This window comes from Protomyctophum parallelum (genome assembly GCF_964188405.1).
Source record: "Protomyctophum parallelum genome assembly, chromosome: 6".
NCBI classification, from domain to species: domain Eukaryota; kingdom Metazoa; phylum Chordata; class Actinopteri; order Myctophiformes; family Myctophidae; genus Protomyctophum; species Protomyctophum parallelum.
This window is the reverse complement of record NC_139701.1, coordinates 40,049,684-40,071,529: the sequence shown is the minus strand read 5'-3', so window position 1 is coordinate 40,071,529 and position 21,846 is coordinate 40,049,684. Positions and strand designations below refer to the sequence as shown.

Sequence of the window (21,846 nt, the reverse complement as noted above, 5' to 3'; positions counted from 1 at the left end):
AAACAATTAGGATGTTGCCTTGTCACTGCCTTTTCTATTAACACAGTTGTGTGATGTGTCTGTAAGAGGGGCTGGGGCTGTTCGTTAAGTTATTAGAGACAAACTGTAAACTGGTCTCGAGCATGATGTTACCAGGGATGGGACTATAATCGTTACTTTATCGCGAAACAAAGCAAAACACGCTCAGAATAATCATATCGCAAAGCTTTAATTGAAATTGTCCGTCATACACTGGACCTGAGGTGGCTCTGTACTCTGAGCTGACCACCTTTTCCCTGCCTACACCAAATCTCTTAAATAGCAGATCCACAAGCTCACAACATGCTGGATCATGCCATTTATGGCTAATGTTTCCCCCAAGAGCATGGATGCTGGCTGTGCGTGAAGTGGTTCTACCAGATCACTGATGCATGCATCAGTGAGCTGGTAGAACCACTTCACCCATCACCCCATGCAGAACCACCAATATTTCAATTTAGCAAAATTTAAATTACATAGTCATTTTTACTATCACAGTATTCCAACTAAGAAAATTGAAATAGAACCTCCCTTGGTACATATAAGTTACTCATCCACACCTAGCAAGCTAGGAATTTCAACCTCCTCAAAAAGAGGAACCCGATTAATATACGTATAGATGGGTAACGTGTACAGTAGCCCCTTTTCCATCTCGCCCCACTACTCTACCTAGCTGTAAATAACAAACATAATTCATGTTGGTGATTAATTTATTATATTAATTTATCATTGTTAAGTTCACTCTGTATATCCACGGGCATAATAGCATGATGATGCCATTACAAAAAATGGGCTACATGGAAGAAACGAAATTTACTTAATTAAGCAGTTGTTCTTATAGAGATCGACTACTATACAATCAAATAAATCTGTATACAAGATAATTTCAGATTTCAGAGAGGGAGGGAAATATTAACTGTTTCATTAACCTGTCGCAGGGGCGAGTTGGTAAACGGGCGAGTCGTTTGGTATTCTATATATATAGTATAGATGTACCCCCTTCCCTGCCAAATCTGTACCTCCAAAAGAGACTTGACTGCTATGAGTTGAATAGAGATTTTACTATTCCTAACACTGTATTCAACATTTTCTAATTTCAAAATGACAATGATGGCAGGTGAGTTTTTAAAAACGGATTTTAATTAATTCCACACGTCAATAACAGGTGTTAGAATACGATAATTCTGAATTTACAGTTTTTCCAACAGGTGACAAATTTGTCCCTAAGATCCAACATTTGGTACAGAACATTACAATCTACAACTGCTCTCTCCTCAGTCCTAATGGCATCAGCTTCAACACTGGTAACCATTATATTGTCTCAATGTCTGTATGGAACAACTGGAGGCGATTCAAAGCTTAATAAAATATTATTTAAATTTATTGTCTTTTAACATGAACATATAAAAAAACACACAAACTGGTGGACAATTGTGGATTGTAAGCCTCTGCCCATGCTACCTTACACATTTTAATAAGAAGGGAAGCCACCATGAAAGACCGGACCCTCTCCTCCACTCTCTTCATCCCCACATAACCACAAACTTTACCTGGCTCAGTTCAACAGAAGCAACCGCACCTCTTCTTATTTGTAATCAAATAGGGGGGAAAGATTTAGGGAGAACTTCACACAAATTTCAATACCTATGAACAAATGTCAATTTAAATGTATAATAGTTTCCCATCAACCTGCCTCAAACTGCCTGTTTAAAAATGTGCATCAGAGTTCTTCGCGTTATGTTGCTTGAATGCAGCTTACGTAGGGAAAGAAATCTGTTCAGGTTAAGGGAAAGATTTCAGGCAAAGTGCCATCAATAAAGGTATGTGCGAATTAACAAAATGGTATCAGTATAACAGTATATCGATCTGTAAGCCAAGTCAAGTGTCAAAAGAGCAAGAAAATGGAAGACCAGATTTTGACTACATCTACTTCGTCAGGCCTCAAACTCAGAACATGCACTTGCAACAGCTCTGGATCAATGCGTAGATGCAATTTCCCATGTGCATTCGTGGAGTTATGGATCAGAAGCAGCTTCTGAATCTGAACCCATAAAACTACACAACAGGGACAAGCATACAAAGAAGTCATATAATGCAGGTCTGATCCACGATTTCTCAAGTGCCACAAAGTGGAGTGGGATAGACTTTGGATCCACAGAAGAGCCACAAGATGGCTGAGGTGACCTGGTCACAGCCGTCAGAGACAGGAGATAAACACTGCTCATCTGGGACCATGGGCCAAGAGTCAAAATACAATCATCTCTGGGTGTAAGGCAATTCACTTCAAACCCAGTGTCTTTTCCCCTGCAGTGCTAATGTACAGTATATAAAACTGAAGCCTGCACATCCAAACTAAGTCTCCTATCCTTTCCGCTCCTCAGAAATAACCATTACTTACTGATAATGCTAGAGTAGGGGCAGAGTGAGAAATAACCATCAGGCCTACATGGTATACTACAGCCATTATTAAGTACAGTTTTTATTCCAGCAAATAATGACATATATTCCGATGGGGATGGGGCCAAAGGAGGTTGTAGGTTGAATTACCGGTAGCTTACTTGTGTTCCAAAAGGGACAGTTAGTGAAATTAATTTAAATGTTGGTGGGGCTTGTACCAACAAAGAAAATACCATACATTGCAATGGTAGCTTTAACAAGCAAAGGGAACCAGTTTATCAACAGCAATGTCATAGGCCTGACTCATTTACAATAGAGCACACAGGACTTTAAGTGTCTGTACAGCACTCTTACATGGCAAAAATGTATGTACAAATACAGCAAACCACTATTAAAATAAAAGTTGTGAAGCAATTATCAATAAATACTATGATTTTAAGAAATTCAAAATATGTCAAAAGGATGTGAGCACTTATGAAGGTTACTCCAGAATTAGAGATATTGTTACCATCCAATTCTTCTCCTTCTCTAGACTCCTATGTCTATTTTTCCTTTTGGAAAAGCCTAGGCAAATGACAAACCACAATGAAAAGAAGAACATCTGTCAGAGTGGGTTGGGGGTGGGGTGGGAGGTATCATTTGCTGGCCAGCTCTACTAGCCCCTCCACTGAAAGGCTCCAGCCTTCATCATTCAAAATCCTAAACTAAAAAAGGCACCCAAATCTCCTGACCAATTCACATCAACGAATACGTAAAATAAACAAACCTACTTTGGCACAACTGCCACAAAATAATTGTGATGAGTGAGTTTTGTCCAGAATGTAATAAATCAACCCTCAAGAGTTCCTGTTGTTCAAGCAAGATAACTGCACATTGCACAGGGTAGCACAGTCCCAGCTGCCAACCTTTTCAACCATCAAACACCTCTAGTTGGGCATGTCCATTATTAAACATTTTCAAAAATAGCAAGAATAGCATATCTCACAAGCTCAGAGGCTGCGCAATGCAAAATCTGCTATTATCACAATTTTATTGTGCGACAGTCGTACGACAAAATATAAACTAGGGCTTAAGTGCTGGTCATTGACCGATTACCTTGCATTTTTCATCGCTCTGGGAGGACTAGGAACTGTATGGAACACCTGGGGGAGAAAACTAGGGAAACAAAATCTCCAGTGTAAAATTGGCTTCAATACATCTCTCATCAATGCTTCTGTTCCCGTTTCTAAGCTACTCTCTGGTCATGTATGCAAAGTTTATATGACTGAGGTAGGTTCTCTTTATCTATAAAGGACCAAAAACAAAAATAAAGAGTTTAACATCAAACTGAGGGCAGCAGGATTTTTTTGCCCATCTATTCATAAAAAAGGACAAATTCCTGGGGGGAAAAAAGACATTTCATTCTCTGACCAAATAAAACCAAAAATAATAATTTTAATGGGAGAGGGAGTTTTAACTTGCATCACAATTCAGACATCTTCAGCTTGGCCTCCCCCAAATATTTACGCCAATTCCCCTCATTAGTCATTCGCGTTTTGACCTCCGACTAACAAACTACTAAAGGCGCCTTCATTTTTCCCCACTTACCCGTTCATCCCAAAAGTGACAAAAATCAGAGACGCAAAAATCGGAACGCCCACGGCTAAAAGAGCCAGTAAGTCCAAGTCATATAAAGTACAGGGAGGCGAGGAGGTGGTGGGGAAAGGGGAATGAAGAGTTTAGAGAGGGAAGAGGTGTGATGGTAGTTATTCTATTCAGTCAGATATCCTGAGAGAGGGGTGGCGGTGCAGCAAGGTGGTAGACTGAAGAGTTAGGAAGCTGTTATCCCATTGGTGTTCACTACACTAATGTTCTCCTCTCCCCAGGTTCAGTCCCCCGCCTCTCTCTCTCTCTCTGCCTCTCCCCCCCCCCACCTCTCTCAGTCTGTCTGTGGAGGTGAAGGGGTGGGCTGTCCGGCCAGTCAGTAGGCAGTGACCAGGTCTTTGTCATAGTTGTATCGACCCCTCTTAGGGGCAGGGCTGTCTGCGCTGTCCTCAGTGTCCTCGCTGTCTCCGCCAGCCCCTCCCCCTTCCTCCTCAGATGAGGAGTCCAGAGTCAGATCTACTACTGTGCCTCCTCCCGGTGCAGCTCCACCCACACCCAAGGACCCGCTCCCCGACTTCCCCGTCAGACTGGTGCTGCTGTGGGCCGGTGAATGGCCATTCACCTCAGGGCTGCCTGTAGATAGAAACATTAGAATGAAACATTAGAATGAAATAAATATACAAATATCACATTCGCAAGTTTTTAGATTCACAGACATTACCACAGTCAGTGACCTTTTCAGCACAACATTGGCATTGTTTCAGAGAGACAATATGCCCATTTTGTTCAGACAATAAAGTACTACGGTAAAACACACATACCAAATAACAAAAAGTCCATTCAGGTGGTCAGTTGTACGTGCGCTTGGGCTCATATCTGGCAGACATGGCATTCTTCAGCAAGTGTCACATATGTATGTAAGTGGTACATATTTCACACACACTGGACTAGTTTAAAGGTGGTAATTGTGAAAGGGACAATATCATGTTTCAAAGTTCAGCGTGCTTTTGATGTGTATTGCAGTTATTGTTGATGATGTGCAGTAAGTACTTGGTAGATGTTGTTCTCCTCCTCAGCAATCTATTGAAAAGTGGATAGACACGCTCATTCTCGACCGATACCAACAATAAGTCACTCCTGCCATTCCGATGATTATGATAATCTATAGAAACAATATTTACAATACAATTCAGACTGTGTTCATACAATTCCCACGTATTTATTTTTAAAGCGTCAGCCTGGCAAGCCCATATGGTCTATGGCAGGGGTGTCGAACTCAACTTGGGGCGAGGGCCGCATTGGTCAAAAGGTCACTTGATGGGGGCCACAACCAGTTGCGGACGCACGCTCGATGTCTATGGCTTCCATTACATTAACCCACTTTATATTTTAGTGACAAAAAACTGGAAGCAAGGATTGGACTCATGTGTGCTGTAGAAAAGGTCAAAGTGCACTTATGATTTTCTTAAATGTTTATGTTGTCATCAAGAACCTATATATATTGTATTTTGAGGAATGTCACTACAGTCGTCATTATGGAACCAACAGGATCGTAGGAAGGGGTGGGGGGGTAGTGAAAGGAGGGTAGCCCTGCATACAAAAAAAAGAAAGGGAAATAAGTGACGGCATACGTAGGTGGGTGATTGTGGATGTAAACATGCATGTGCTCTGCTGCACACATGCATGTATAATGTCCTATTGTCCGTACACTGTAAATCAAACTGCTGAGCAAAATGGGTTGTTCTCGATTTAAAAGAAAAAGAAAAACGAACGATAAAAATGGTCACAAAAAAAAGAAGCAAGGGTTGAAGTTCGGCAAGTTTCAGAGTCACACAGAAGATTGCTCAGTTCAGTTCTGCCTTGTGAATATAACATTAGCCATGAAACAAAAAAGGAATATGGTATACAAATATGGTTGAAAATGGCGATAGTGTCCATTTTAATGTGTATTCACTTTGTAATTGAAGGAGTTTATCTGGGCACTAAGAAAACTACAGTATGTGTGACGGTTTACAGAATGGCTGTGCGTTCCCCGCCAACTCCCTACATAAACTGTCAGGAAACCCCATCGAGACTACCATTTAATTCACAGGGGCAGTTCCTTATTGACAGCAATGTTAATCTACTTATATTACAGCATTGACCAAATGCCACTTTCTCATTGTTGCCTTTGTGAATGGCTGCGATTTCACTTAAATATACAGTTGAGTATTATACTGTAAATGTATGACTGCAGAATGATGCACGCCACTACTGATGCCGGCTGTTATTATATCATAGTCAGTCATTTTAACTGGCTAACTTTATAGATTTTTAAACCATGCACCTTTTGAAAATATGTGCTATTTAATTTCATTGCCATTTTTAGTCACGCATTCTATGTATAAATCACGCATCTGGTATACATTTTACTCTGCTTATATACTGTAGAAAGTGTAGATATCTGACCCATTTTTCGGTTTCTTTCCACCTTTCTTGAAAGTGCAATGATGGAGCTTGTATATAGCACATTTTTAACACCTGTACAACGCAACAATAGAATAAATTATTGCCCAGAATTTGTTGTTGCTTAAAGTTAACCTGTTTGGAGCCAATGTATCAACCAAAGCACGTAATCCACACATTGATTTTTTTCCTTCAATAAAAACGGGTCAATATATAGTGTACTGTAGATGGATATATAAAAAAATACATTAATTTAGAGGTGATTATGGCTTGGCTTTGAACTTAGCCGAACACTCACAAATATCAACAACAGGGTATTCAGGTGTGTTGCTGCGTTCTCTCTCCCTCTCCCTCTCCTTTTCAATATTGATGGGTCGCCAGGAGCCGTCGGTTAAGTATTCGATCTCCTCAATGTCCTCATTCGTCTCCTTCAGGATTTCAGACAGCTGCCTGAAAGATGACAATGATGCAATGATACAAAAGACACATGATGCAATGATACAACAAAAATAAAACTGCTATGAAAGTGACAAATGGCACAGGTCAGTGTGGTCTGAGTTTGTCATTACAGATCAGTAGAACACATGCTTCACATCACAGATTTAATTTGGGGAATAGTCCAGAGGACAGCTTCAGTATGCTCCCTTAATGAGATGATTAGCACTCTTCCTAAAGTTTCTCAACTTTATCCAACTAGCAGGCCAATTTATGGACTTGAATCTGTTGGTATAGATTAGAATAAGCTATGTTGTCGGTCAAAATGAATAAAAAATCGTTTTGACTTTTCAGCTTTCTTTGGTTTCAACATGCCGCAAAGTTCCCTTAAAATGACTCATTAATGAACATTTTCCAAAAAGTGAAGAGGAAGCTTGTGACAAGACTGAGCACGTCTGTCTTCTTACCCATCAATGATGAGCAGTTCATATGGAGCAGGCTTGTCACATACAGGACAAGTCCATGTGGGCTTCTTCTCATTCATCTGAAGGAAGAAGACGGCGTCGAAACATTGAAGATGGGCGCAGGTTAAAACTCGACATGGCACACCAATCCGCATCTTCACCAGCTGCGGAAGACAGAAAGACATGTTAGTTTTTACCAGGCTTTATATTATAAACAGAGTAGGACAACATTCCTTGGGAATTGCAGAAATATCCGCAACCGCCACTTAAAGACGTAGTGAAATGACTTTCGGTTATTTTATTTTGATGTTTCAGTCTGAAACGCCCTCGCAAACGGAAGGTTGCATTCCTTCAGGCACGGTGGCATCTCACTCACAGCAGCCGTGCAGAGAAGACGAGTGCTAGTATTTGTAGCCTGCCCAACATAGATATTATGAAAAATAGAGATGCACGATATAATCTGTAGCATATCGGAATCGGCCATAAAAATCGGATCGGATATCGGGCATAATAGTGCACCCCTAAAAAATAAAATGGATGCCTCATTGGCCGCTGCAGTTTATTGGAGCGATGCGTTATCAACGTGCGTCGGAAGTGCAGATGGCACGCTACACCATGCTGCCACTCAATTCCTGGCCAATCACATTGCGCCTTTTCCGGGTCTTATCAGACCCGAACGTCCGCTCTGTAGCATGCGGAAGCTTCTGTGAAGAACTAGTCTCGTGTTGTCAAACTGTTGCCTCTCGCATAGTTGTCTGGCTACGCGAGACTAGTGAAGCACCAATGCGGAAGCTTGCCCTCACTTTAGCACATACGTCCCAGAGCCAAAGGAGGCGTGTACCTATGTCAATGCTGATAACTACTGGCCGGTGCCATTAATACGACCGCCAGGCTCCATACAAAAAACACCGTTTTGACCAGAAATGCCGCCTGGGAGGGGCATTTGGAGACTAAAGCGACTAAAAAACACGTGCACTAATGAAGATGGCGCAGCCCAGGGTCTAAGCTAACAACAGATAGCCATCCGAAGCGAATGTGAGTAGCCTTTCCACTAGATCGAATCAAACACATTTATACAACTACGCATTTTGGCAGCGTCGCTTCCCGACAAATAACGCAGACGAAGTTTTTTAGCTGGGAAAAGGTTATCAGCTGTGTTAAAAGGAACGTGCAACTATGGGAATCAATCTATGTCATCACGCAGCACGTTTTCGATCACAGGAATTAATTAAGATTGGCCTTTTGATTAAAAAAATATTTTTTATTACGCCGTAGCGTAACGGTCTGGGCACCGGACTGGTAATCCAGTCGCAGTGTGCCGTGGGTTCGACTCCCGGACCCGACACGGCCTTTACTGCATGTCATCCCCCATCTCTCTCCCGTTTCCTGTCAGCCTACTGTCTGTCCCTTCAAAAATCAATAAAAGGCGTAAGCCGCAAAAAAATATCTTAAAAAAAAAAAAAGGTATGTCCATATTATGATCACACTGCTCTAAAAGTGTGAAAAACATATTTATTTTCACTATGTCACTTGTAAATTATTAAATACTCACCGGACAGATGAGAGAAACCCGGAGACCTGTGGTAGCGATTTCACTCTCTGGGTCAAAACGTAGTTTGTCTTGTACTGGATAAGGAGAAATGGCAGATCATCATTATGATGCTGCACGGAGTCTCATTGCAGAACAAATCAATGTACTGAATTTGACAAACAAGTTACCATAAAAGAGTAATAAATAAGAAATTGAAGACATCAGTTAAACAGGGAATACATTTTGGGGTTTGAACAGCTAAACCTTCCCCGCACACTACATTCAGAAATTATTAGTAGTTTGAGAATCATGTCAGGTTCATGTCAGGAGAGAACTCGGTATAAACAATGCAACGATCCTTATATGACCATACTTTTGACATTTAATTTAAAGGTATATTCAGTGATTTCACTCCAAAAACCTTAGGTTTCGTTTTTGGCTGTGGGACCCAGCCTTTCGTCCAATCAGGATAGAGAGTCAAAAACGAAACCTAAGGTTTTTTGACCCCCAGGGGACAGGGAGGAACTCCTTATATGGCCAGCACACTCTATAGTAGGGAGGATTATCACAACAAAACAAAAAAATAAGTGATATTTGAATTAAGTGAAATCACTGAATATACCTTTAATATTGAACAGTAGGGAGGCTTACAGAGTATTGCAAGGATAGCTGAATGCATTGTTGATATACAATGCAACAGATTCAAAAAGTCTTAATGTGTAGCCGGCGATACACGATGACAGCCGATTTACGTTTCTGTGGGTTGGTGCTCAAAACAATTCAAGTCCAAAACCTGCACCATTAACCTGCAATTACCACATACGTATTTCAGCACCACAGGGAATGAACAGCGACACACAAATAACAATATATTTATGTCCACACAAAGGGAATTGCACACAAGCAAGGAAAAATAGTTCAGGTGCAGCAAAGTTGCATTCACAAAATCAAGGCATGTGTACTCAGTCACCCCCCCCCCCCCTCCCACACACACACACACCCACACACAGTGTACAGGAATTGGACCAAAAGTTTAACTAAGACAGCTACAGGTATATACACAGTTACACACGCACAATGAAACACAAAAATCGGTCCAACATATTTCGTAAAAAGGCTAACAGACATCAACAAATTCCCTCCGAAACGCGAGTGGCCCGACCTAATTGATAAAGACCTCTTTCCCTCCCAACAATGAGTTACCCGAGCTGTTTTTGATCACTTTTAAGACATACAAGGTTTACCGCGGACAGAGTGTGATACGTCACACGTTTGGATCACCTGACTGAAAAAAAAAAAATGACGCTGGCTTCTAAGGGCTTGTTGTTAATCCAGTCCCAATGCAATGCCTATTGAGTGTCATTGTAGCCTCTGTGTCGGTCTGTTCTCGCTTCTTGTTGATGATCGGGACTTTGGAATATTTTCGACATTATGACGATGAAGCGATGGCACTATTTTAAAGGCATAGTGAAATGAAAAATAAGTTTTTCACACTTTTAGACCATGGATGCCAAAAAAAATGGCAAATTCTCGTGAGTTTTTATATCAAAAGTCCATAAACATATTTATTTTATTACTTCCTGAAAACGAAAACGTGCTGCGTGATAACGTGTAGAGATACACATCTATAAAAGCCAATGAAAATGAAGCTCACCAGTTTTATTCATGCTTCCTGACAGCTGGTGTTGATTAAAGAACTACTAAATTTTTTATCCAATTCAAGATGACATCCAGACAGTGTATTACCGGTACTTGTTTTAAACGTAACCATCACGCTAAAATATGTGACACAAAATAAAATGTCCACCATTTCCGTTTCCCTAAACCTTTAAGGCGGACTTTCATGAAGCGGAACTAACGACAGAAGGGGAGGCCACCCGTACAGTACTGTACTGTACTAACCCTTCCTCCCTGGCCTGTGTGTGTCCGTGTCTGTGTGTTAGGATGTGCAACATTGACACTTGGTGGTGAACAAACGCTATAACGCTATTTTCGTGCTCCGACACAGGGACAGACCCAGCCACACACATAGCTGTCTAAAAATGTAACTCTTGAGAGAGTATAATGAAACTCATTTTACACTCTCAAGAGTTAGAGATCTAAGGGTCCATTTGGTTGCCAACTCTCCATCATTTAGCTGGGGACCACCTGGAACCCCAGCAAGGACCACTGGTTGAAAACCACTGCACCAGAACATTGTTCACTTGCAACCGAACAGAGTCCTGGCTTTTTCAGGATGACTATGGTTCGGTTGTTTGATCCACAACGGAGTTTGAATGCACTTCTCCGATTGAACCGGAGCAATAGAGTAAACAGACGATGGTTCAATTAAAATCGACCAAACAGTCAAGGTGTGAATGTTCCGTAAATTAGTCCTGTTTAGAAGAAAAGTGACCAAAATACAAAAGCAACACTTACTTCTTTCTCTGCAGCGATCTGCACTCTCGACAGAGTGGTGCTTAAGTTGGCTGAAGAGGTCAGCTGAAGTGAAGACCCTCACCAAATAGACTGCTACTGAATATCGCTGGAATCAAATGCAAAGATTACAATGCTGTAAGCACCAATTTTAAGTGCCAACTAGTGCCCACAATAATAGTATCGTGGAGTCATTTATCGTGAAATTGTCCTCGTCATACACTAGGATGAATTAGCTTGTTGAGATGCAAATTCATTACCACTTAAACCCTCCCTCTATGTAGCGTCGCAGTCCCACCCCCTTTCAGAACGACGAGTGGCCCAGGAAATGATTCTCCATTCATTTTCTCCATAGGCTTTTCAAAAGGTATTTATATAAAGACGGTTACGCCGCGGACAAAGCCAACTCGGATCGTGACAAATCATGACAACAAACACAATATTTTGTGCCGATCAAATAATTTGAAAGAAGAAAATAAAGGCAGGATACAATTTGTTTTGTTTTTCTTCTTACTAATGATTTGATCGGCCCAAAACATTGTAATTATTGTCATGATTTGTCACGATCCGAGTTGGCTTTGTCCGCGGCGTAACAGTCTTTAAATAAATACTTTTTGAAAAGCCTATGGAGAAAATGAATGGAGAATCATTTCCTGGGCCACTCGTCGTTCTGAAAGGGGGCAGGACTGCGACGCTCTATACCTAAACAGACCTGAAAGAGTGCATTTGGTACGCGCTTATTTCGTTCTAATTTCACTCAAAATCGATATTGCCAAAAAATTGCAGATCTACAAGCTCACAACACGTTGTGAGGTTGTAGATTTGTTTTGGCAAATGTTCCTCCCAGAATAGGGATGGTAGGGTTTCAGTGGGTTAACTAAAGTCCCATTTTTCCCCATTTCCTGTCAGCCTACTGTCTGTCCGTCTATAAAAAATATAAAATATAGGCGAAAGCCACAAAAAAAACATTTGGAACAAAAGTGCCATTTTAGGTTTTAGGCATAATATTGTTAATCACAATTATTTTTGCCACAATAATCGTGACATGTAATTTTCCCATCAGACTCCCATATCCCATCTCATAGTGCCAACCAACAGATCATTGAGTGAACTGAACATTATAATTCTATAATTCTTCCTCCATCTGTGGGAGCTCTCAAAATATCTTTTGACCACATCCTTGTAAGAGAAGGTTTTGAGAAAATATACAAACTATGAGACAACATAACAGTATTCTGTAAAAGAGGCTGACCTTGCCGAAGTTGCCCCATGTGATAGTGACTCTGTTACTGATAGCGGAGAGATGTAGCCAGGGTGTAATGTTTACAGGACGACATGGGCGACGGGGTTCAACACCAGGCTTGTTGGAGGGATAATAGCCCTGTAGATATACACAAAACATCCAGGCACATTTCATTTAAATACAGTGAAAAAGTGAACAGCCTTGTCACGTCATTAATAATTCAAACGGAAATGATGAACATTCCCTGAGCTCCCTCCCAGGGGCTTAAATATAATTTATTCATTTACTTTGCATTTTCCAGCTCTTATATTTCTCATACTGAAGATGGCCTACTCACGGGTACGTGACAGTACGACTGGTTGACTTTGACAGCAATGTTAGGAGGGTACTGGTCTTCCTGTACACCAATGGAGTCTGTGTAACAGATTCTGGAAACGGACATGACATGAGAGAGGGCGGTTACCAGGCCGGCATTAATCTTTAATACTGTATAATAATGTCTGTTCTACAAGCTTATTTTACAACCTCATTGAACCAATCAAGTCATTCATCCACTTGTTCAATGAATGGCAAAAAAAGTATAAAATAGGGCTTCAGTGGTTAACAATAAGAAGGAAAAGAAGTAAGAGTATGTAAAGATCTGTAAATCATTACACACACAGAGCACCTTCCAGGCCACAGTATTATGAAATACCGGTATCTGTTTATTTTCAAAGAAACAGATATTTCATAATACTGTTAAATACTGATTTGAACTGGTAGGCTGGGTTGTAGGAGTACGAGGGAACTGGCTTGAACTTACCTAAGAACCACCTGGATTGATTTTGTTCCTGGACGAAGCTCACTAAGTGAGAGGAGAGAGTGAAACACATCTGGTAATGGTATTATTGTATATGGCAATTACACGTTTGTAAATATAATTTGGTGATATCACATAAAAAGATATCACATAATAGCACTCCTGACACAGAGGATAAAGATACAATAAAGCCAGAGGTCTCATTTACATTGTGGTTCTCAACAAAAAAACGAAACAAAAATCTAAACATAAACAAAAACACATTACAGACATAATCTGTCTCAAAGTTATCCATATATGGAGCTGACCTGTTCTGACATTCCATGTTGATCTGACCTCATCAAACCCTGTACACTAAAGACACACTCCATATATGGCCAGTACAGAATTCATTCCATAGTTGATCTGACCCCCCATGCCAAAGCGCCAGCGCCACGTGATGCAACCCTCGCCCTTTAGGGCGAGGTCGCTTCTCGCCCTCAGGCGTCTTACTGGTGATATCATGGGGAGAAGTAGGTTAGAGTAGACATACAGTCTGACACAGATCAGTGTCAGCGGTAGCCTGGGCACCATTTCATTTCGGGTATATGATCCAGTCGGGAGCGGATGATATCGTTACGTCATGTTGTAGTATTGTTTTGTAGTCGACAGGCAGGAACAATCAAACTTCAAACTTCCTTTTCCCTCAAACCGATTTTTCTCAATAAAAGCTGCAGGCTACGAGATTTCTATTGTTATTCTTCCGGTTTGAGGGAAAAGGAAGTTCCATTTGATTGTTCCTGCCTGTCGACTACAAAACAATACTACAACAACGATATCATCCACTCCAGACCGGTTCACACGGCACTTTTGGAACAGAGACCAGGCTTTCCTCCGAGGTGGAAAGCCTGGTGAGGCAAGGTTAGTGGTACGGTAGTTCTGCCAGAAAGCACAGAGCTCAGACCATAGTTCTACTAGCTGCTACAAGGACAAGCTGAACCACAACAGACAGTCTGTAACAAAAACAATAGCTACACAAATGACTCCCACCACAACTACTCTAACAACCACAACTCAAGTATTAGGCCTTCTAGCAGAGACATCTTGGCTCCTACAGGCTACCAAATATCATATGTCATATCATAATCGTATATGCAAGTACTATAAGTGATAATAAAATATAAAGGTTAGACATAAACAACCATAACAATATAGTATAATTCTTCCTCAGATGTTTTTGTGTATGGCAGTTAATTTAAAAGCTTGTTATGCCATATGACAGTTACATAGTTTATAAATAAATCATGTTTTCGTGTATGGAAGTTAAATAGTTTGTATTGTAAAGCAAATAAGTAAACACAAACACAAACCCACTGACATGGGTGTGACATGGGTGTAAAGGTGTACATTTCATACCTTGCATTTCTGATCTGGTCTGCTTGGCTCTGTGTTAACTCAAATATGCACTGACTGTCCTGCAGTTTCTCGTTGTTCTGGGCAACTGTAAACATTGGACAACAAAACCATCAGTACAAAATCAATCTCATACCATTTCATTGGGTTACAGCATGACATCTTTTGGTGTATGCAAATAATAGGTTAAGTGGAAAACCCCTGCCCTTCAGTGTTTCCCACCACCAAGTATGATGTAAGAGCAAAATAGCTACTGCTTGAATATGGTTAATAGATTATAATGAGAATGTACATAAACCATTGTGCTCCCTATCATGCCAGTAGACTCCAAAGGATCACTCACTTAGCTCTGTTGGTTGCAACAGCGTCTCCAAGGTTTGGTAGAAGGGCAGTGGCACTAGCTTGACTTCTGCCGCAGGTGTAGTGATAGATTTGGAGATGCCATTGAGGTAGTCTGCGCCCTGAGAGGTGGCAGAGGGGGAGGAGCTGAGCGATGAGTAGGCTACCGGGACCCCATCTGGACGGCGAGCCGCCAACCAACCGGACGTCTTGGGGAAGCGCGACTCGTAGAGCTGCCTGACATTCTTAAGCAGCTCTGGGCTGTATTCAGTCTGCACCAGCCTCAGGGCACGGCCAACCAGGTCCTGCTTCAGACCGCTTTTGCTGCGACCCATGGAGGCCAGCAGTGTTTGCAGGTCTGAGACCCGGAAACTTTTCACCATGTTCTAAAAAACATCACAAAACAGGAAATGTATAATCAGGGAGGAGGACCAGAGTGACAAATAATCATATGTGCCCACCCATATATGTGCCACATGATGATATAGTCATGTATGTGATGATCTTGCAGGCAAGGATCCATCTTGCAAGCAAGATTTATTGCAATCTGCTTAGGATGCACGATCACCCATCATAACGCAGAGCAAGACGATGAATGTTGCAATTGGCACCTAATAATAAAGTTGTTACCCATTATCTGTATACTGTACAATCAATGTCAGCCAATATCCTGCGTCACATTTAGGATAGTAGTACTCTCTTGTATAGCATCCTTGACAACATTCACATAATCTCTAGATTATCTACATTTAGACAAAGTGCAGCAAAAAACAGAGGGTGGTAATATATAGATAAATACTGGAATATCTATAACAATCCGATAAGTACAGCTTGGATGCAAGATTGGAGGTTCCCTCCTGACTTTTGTTACATTTGGGAAAGTCTTGTGAGGGCTAACATGAGTCTGATATATCAGTCATATATCAGTAGATTGATAATCAATAGACAAAACTATTCATTTGCTTAAATAACAAAGTGCAGGTGTATCTGCTTATATAAAAGACACCTCCTTAGCACTTTCTTTAAAAGAGACCAAATCTATTATTTAGTTCATCATAATCCATTCGTTACCATTACCAACCGTTCCTGAAAACACCCAATGTTTACGTTTATCTGAAAAGCACGCTAAATACTCAGAAGACCAGTGTTTACATCTTTATGCTCAGCAGTGACGCGGTAGGCGACCTAGAATGTTTTGTTCCTGGGAAACATCCGCTTTGTCCTACTACACATAGATATGCCTATGTAAAAACAGTAAACAACCATACATGCTTCAAACTTTGTCATAACAACAATATTTTGGTCTTTCCCAGCTCGTGTTGTTAGCAAAGGGCGCAAAGTAACGCTTCTACACGGCTTTCTCTTGGTCATCTATACCATTACGACAGCCTAGACCTGTATGGATTGAACTGTCAATCCATAACATTAAATTGACAGCTAGTTGCATGAATTAGCTCGCTTACAATGAGCACAGCAAAGACAGCCGAAAGGGCGCTGGACAGTTCAAATGCCGGCAGCATGTTAGTAGCAAGCCAGCCGAGTGTTTTTACTGCCCATCATTCATTTCTCCTGTATGTATGTCTGTCTGATCTGTATGTCTGTCTGTCCGTCTCTCTCTCTCTCTCTTCCTTCTAGCCAGCGTGAAGCTAGCTTACCCAGAGTACTACCAGCTAACATTAGTTAGCACAAAGCTAGCAGGACAGGCTACCTCATTTATTTTTCATAGACTTAAGCGGTACACAATTACACCGGTTATAACCGTGGGCCAGATTCAAGGAACCCCCCGCGTCACAATAATGGCAAAAACCGACTCGTTTGTACCCTCCCGCATCCCTCTCTCATCAACCCGGGGCCAGCAGAGCTCTACTTGCCATCGCTTCCACCAGTTCGGCCGCCATCTTCGTACAGCAGTACCGCGAGAGCCGCAGACGGTGGCTGGTGCTTTACCAATGAGACGCGGCGCTCTGTTTGTTGGACGGCTAACGGCCGCCAATCGCAGAGACATGCACGGAAAGTAGGCGTGCCAAAGCGTCTTTTAAAGTTACAGTACAACTTTTTTAAATCCACTAAGAGACAGGTCGCCTTTCCAAAATAAGGCCTCGGTATCCACAATTTATGACACCCGCTGAAGTATTTCAATGCTCACTCTGTTTCGGTTTAATGGTATCGAGCTATTACAAATGCGTATTGGGATAAAGGCAGGGATTGCCAGTAAAACGTAATCATGGTGTGCCAAGTGGAGTGGCTCGCATGGTCCTTGAAACTCCCGTCCGAACAAAAAAATCTGTTCCACGTTATACCTCTAACCGTAAGATGCGAGCGTCGATGCTTTGTCTCTTTCACAGTGACATTAAAACAGACCAGGGAATTTAATGCTATATCAAATATAATACACCTCCAAAAATCCTGCTTAGGTCCTCTGAACATCATGCCATATTTCACTTTTATAACTCTGGGTAATGTGTATTAAAGGCAAGTTACTATAAAACTCCATCTGTGGATCCAGTCCTGCTTTTCCCAAAGTCCTTCTTGTGTACTGTAGTACCAGAGACAGCCTCATTGATGCATAAAATCAATTGAACAAATTACAATGCCATATCATGCCATAATACCACAGTGGTTCTATTTTAATGTTATGTTGAGATGAAGGGCAAATTTAAACCAGTTTCCTTTAGTTTTATGACTTTCATCTATCAACATGGAATCCTTTACATTAACTGAGTGACTATGTCAAGGTTATATAAGGTTAAATTAAGAACTATGGGCTATCCGGCTATGTTTACAATCATTTTTCATAACCAGACCAAATTACTACAACATTTACATCGTTATACAAGGTGTACATTTATTATAAATGATATCTACGAATGTAAGCTATGTTACGTACAGTGGCCTATAGTCCTACCTGTAGGCTTATTGCGAACGCAGTGATTGCGAACGCATTGATTGCGAACGCAATGATTGCGAATGCAATGAGCACTAACTATGAGACCCTGCAGATCGTGTCTGTCTGTCTGTCTGTGTGTCTGTCTGTGTGTCTGTCCCGCTGTGACACCACCCGCCCGCCACCAGAGGGCGCAGCTGTAGCACACACACACACACACACACACACACACACACACACACACACACACACACACACACACACACACACACACACACACACACACACACACACACACACACACACACACACACACAGTAGAAAACTTAAAAAAATTACTAACTAAAAAGAAAAAAAAAGTACGTAATTTATTCTAATTGTTGTTATTGCAATTTACGAGCTGCGTTCGCTTCACGCGTTTGCGCGTCTTACTTGTAGTCTACTGTTATACAATAAAATATCTAGGCTACAAAATATGGTTACAGATCCAATACAATCATAATGTCCATCCCACACATGACTACTGTGCCTTTATATTTCCAATTGTATTCTTATTTAATCACAAGAGGCCAATATGTTCTGCTTGTTTAATTCCCTTTCAATTTAATTCCTTTTCAGAATGAATGAATTGCAATTTACTCAAATCACATTTATGAAAGGTGATAAGGTATATAATTTATGTAGGCCTATCTTGTCTAGATATAGCCTAGGGGCTTGTTCAGAATAACATTTGATCACATGGGTTGACTATAGCCCTGTTACATAACATGACTGTCATATAATATGACCATATTATATGACAGTCATGTAATATGGATCCACCATAATAATTCAAATTGTAAATGAAAGTTATACATTCCTTCATCATAATTCATAATATTCATACAGGTAGATATAGTTAACAAAAGAACGAGGATGACGAGTCAGACAACTAAATCTGCAGGTTATGAAATATTAAAATTGAACATATTGGCCAAGATCTAAGATGGAAAGAAAAGAAAGAGTCAAATCTAATTCAAGACGTTGAAATAAATAAACGTAATACACAGTTGTTTCAGACAGAAATTCAAACTATAGAGATGGTTATAGAAAGCCTAAAGCTATAAGAATGTTTGCTCCTTATTTGAAGTTGAACTATAAACAGAATGGAGAGATCAAAATGTTAAATTGTGTGAAGTGAATACTTTTGGTCCACTTAAAAAAATGAAAAAGGGTAAAACCTTTCAATGGCATGGAAATAGACATGGTATTTTGGAGTAAAGTAAAGTAATTATAAGAGTAAAGGGAGCACGATCTTTTGGCTCACTCATAAGAGGACAGGACCGCCAAGTTGCCTTGTGGCTATTCATTTCGGCACAATACCTTCACTCCCATGGGTAAAATAGGCTGTTAGGCTGTTTTGTGTAAGTTGAGTTGAGACCTTTTTACAGTCTATGGTTGAGACTCAAAACTTGGACAAACCAGTCCAGCGCTGTCAAAACCACTTCTACAGGATAACGCTGCCACCTAACGGCCTTTGGTGCAATAGCACCCATGACCCACCCCTTGAACACACTTCTTAAATATTAATGTGTTATTTATATTTGGAGATATTTGCTTATAGGTTAAATTAAAAAAAATACCTCGTAGGCCTACCTTAAGATGCTGCTGTGTTCCCTTTGCCTACTTTTGTGAGGGAAGGATCCACTGTCGTATATGAACACAGTCTTCTCTTCACAACGGTAAGAAAAGTCCTTCGTATCATATAAATCGCAGAAATAATGATAAAGGAAGGTTTTGATCCAAAGAGTAAGGCAGTAAGGAAACAGTAACATTTAATCAAAGGTTCTCTGCAACATAAAATAAACACAATTTTCCACATGAGGTTGTAGGCTATTTTCTGGTGAGGGTCATTGAGAAACTCATCTTTGTCTGTAAACTTGATCCTGTTCCCTGTAAGTCTTCTGCAAAAGAGGCAGAGAGGAGTATTGAATCACACACCTTTTCTGAAGTAGGCTAGTACACTTTGTAAGACAATACTGTGACACTGTAGACACAGACTTGTGGAAATAATTTTAGGACTGACTTTTAAACTCAGAGATGGTGGACAGAAGTAGCAGCAACAGCAGCAATAGCGCCTGGGTAAGGCTGGGACTGAGCTTCACTATTGACTTCACTATCATCAATAAAGGAGTCAAGAGTTCCAAAGAGGGACTGGTGGAAAGTCGAACAACGGTGCAGTTCGTTCAGATTCAAGATTCAAGATTCAATAATTTATTTGCCATGTCAACAAGTTGATAGGAATTTGTCTTGGTTCATACTCAACATATACAGACGACCATAGATACACACACAAGAAGGACAATACAATACAATAACCAGCAGCATAGGAAATTACATTCAGTTTTTTAAAGTGCTATATGCATATTTCTATGTGTGCTATATGCATATTTCTACGAGTTCAGATGGCTAATGGCTATGGGGTAAGTGCTATCTCTGAAGCGAGATGTTGAGCTCTTGATACTTCTATATCTCCTGCCTGATGGGAGGAGATTGAAGAGGTAATGTGCAGGATGGGAGTTGTCTGCAATGATTTTGTTTGCCTTCCTAATTATTCTGGTGGAATAGAGTGAGGAAAGTGTAGGGAGGCTACATCCAATGTTTTTTGATGCGCGACGTACTACTCTTTCCAGCTTTGATTTGTCTTGAGCGGTTGTATGACCAAACCAGACAAGAGATGGTAAGAACACTTTCAATAGTGGCCAATAGTGGCCCCCAGACAGTAAACAACTAGCCAGATCCCAAACCCAAAGAGGTGGGGATTGACTCGAGGATACCAGGGGAAGAGGCAGCAGGATACAAAGGTCAGCTGAAGATAATGAAGAGAGGAAAGTGAAAGAATAGCATGAAATTGGAGATGAGGGGGAGGGGAGGTCACCACGGCGACCACTGCTACACCATCATCAGAGATCAGCCTTGGTGTAGTCCTACACTGGACTCATCGCCATGGCCATTTTGGCATCAGAGGGGAACTGAAGAGGTGAAGGAGTCAGGAATTAGACAGAGACTTTAATATTAATAGAAAAATAATATTATGCTCAACCCAAAACCCAACAAACGATTCTGTAAAAAGACCATCATAAGTGCCTTATATAGCTCTGAAATGTATAACTGTCTACTGGTGTTCAAGTCCTTCACCTTTTCACCATTTTGATTAATTGAACAAGGTGGACCCTCTTGTAAACAAGTGTAATGCTTTATTGGGTCGTCCACTCACAGTTAACAGTCTTTGTATTGAGTTGTGCTTGAAATGTACTGTAATTCTGCAAACTGTTAAATATTTCAATCAATCAATCAAAAAACCTTGATCTTCAGTTCTTAGTTTTTTAGACATGCCATGCCATACTAAGGACAAAGGCCATTGATTCAATGTGTCTGAAGAGTAGTTTATATAGTTATTGTGACTCGGGTGATTAACATTGGTCACTGTAAAAGGAAAAAAAAAAAAATTATCAGTGATTTTGATTTCATATACATTAATTGTCTAACCATGATTCCAATTTGATCAAACAGGATAAAAAAGTGGAAGAACAGTATGTGTCACAACTTCGCCTCTAAATCTGTGTTTCATCAACGCAGGCAGGCAGGACTCAGTGCCACTTGACAGCCTTTCATCCGTCAAAAGACCAGGACTAATTATGTCCAGTATGTACATATAAGTGGAGGGAAAGGATATCTCTTTTTTTTTTTTTTTTTAAGATATTTTTTTGCGGCTTACGCCTTTATTGATTTTTTAAGGGACAGACAGTAGGCTGACAGGAAACGGGAGAGAGATGGGGGGATGACATGCGGTAAAGGCCGTGTCGGGTCCGGGAGTCGAACCCGCGGCACACCGCGACTGGATCACCAGTCCGGTGCCCA

At 40.9% G+C, this 21,846-nt stretch overlaps 1 protein-coding gene across 1 annotated transcript; it reads right to left on the bottom strand.

The window, feature by feature from the left end:
- Positions 1-1,381: 1,381 nt before the first annotated feature.
- Positions 1,382-16,998, bottom strand: pias4a (protein inhibitor of activated STAT, 4a). Its single transcript, XM_083767412.1, has 11 exons — positions 16,934-16,998; positions 15,067-15,448; positions 14,727-14,811; positions 13,335-13,376; positions 12,870-12,960; positions 12,542-12,670; positions 11,293-11,398; positions 8,896-8,969; positions 7,347-7,507; positions 6,743-6,894; positions 1,382-4,632 (listed from the first exon to the last, which is right to left on the bottom strand). The coding sequence occupies exons 1-11, from the start codon at positions 16,958-16,960 to the stop codon at positions 4,376-4,378; spliced, it is 1,506 nt and encodes a 501-aa protein (XP_083623538.1). The 5' UTR covers positions 16,961-16,998; the 3' UTR covers positions 1,382-4,375.
- Positions 16,999-21,846: the final 4,848 nt, after the last annotated feature.

Excerpts from the sequence above, each read along its gene's own strand:
- pias4a (XM_083767412.1), bottom strand. The coding sequence starts at position 16,960 with ATGGCGGCCGAACTGGTGGAAGCGATG. Across the intron at positions 15,449-16,933 it reads CCGAACTGGTGGAAGCGATG|AACATGGTGAAAAGTTTCCG; the intron begins GCAAGTAGAGCT and ends GATGTTTTTTAG. Across the intron at positions 11,399-12,541 it reads CATGGGGCAACTTCGGCAAG|CGATATTCAGTAGCAGTCTA; the intron begins GTCAGCCTCTTT and ends ATTTGATTCCAG.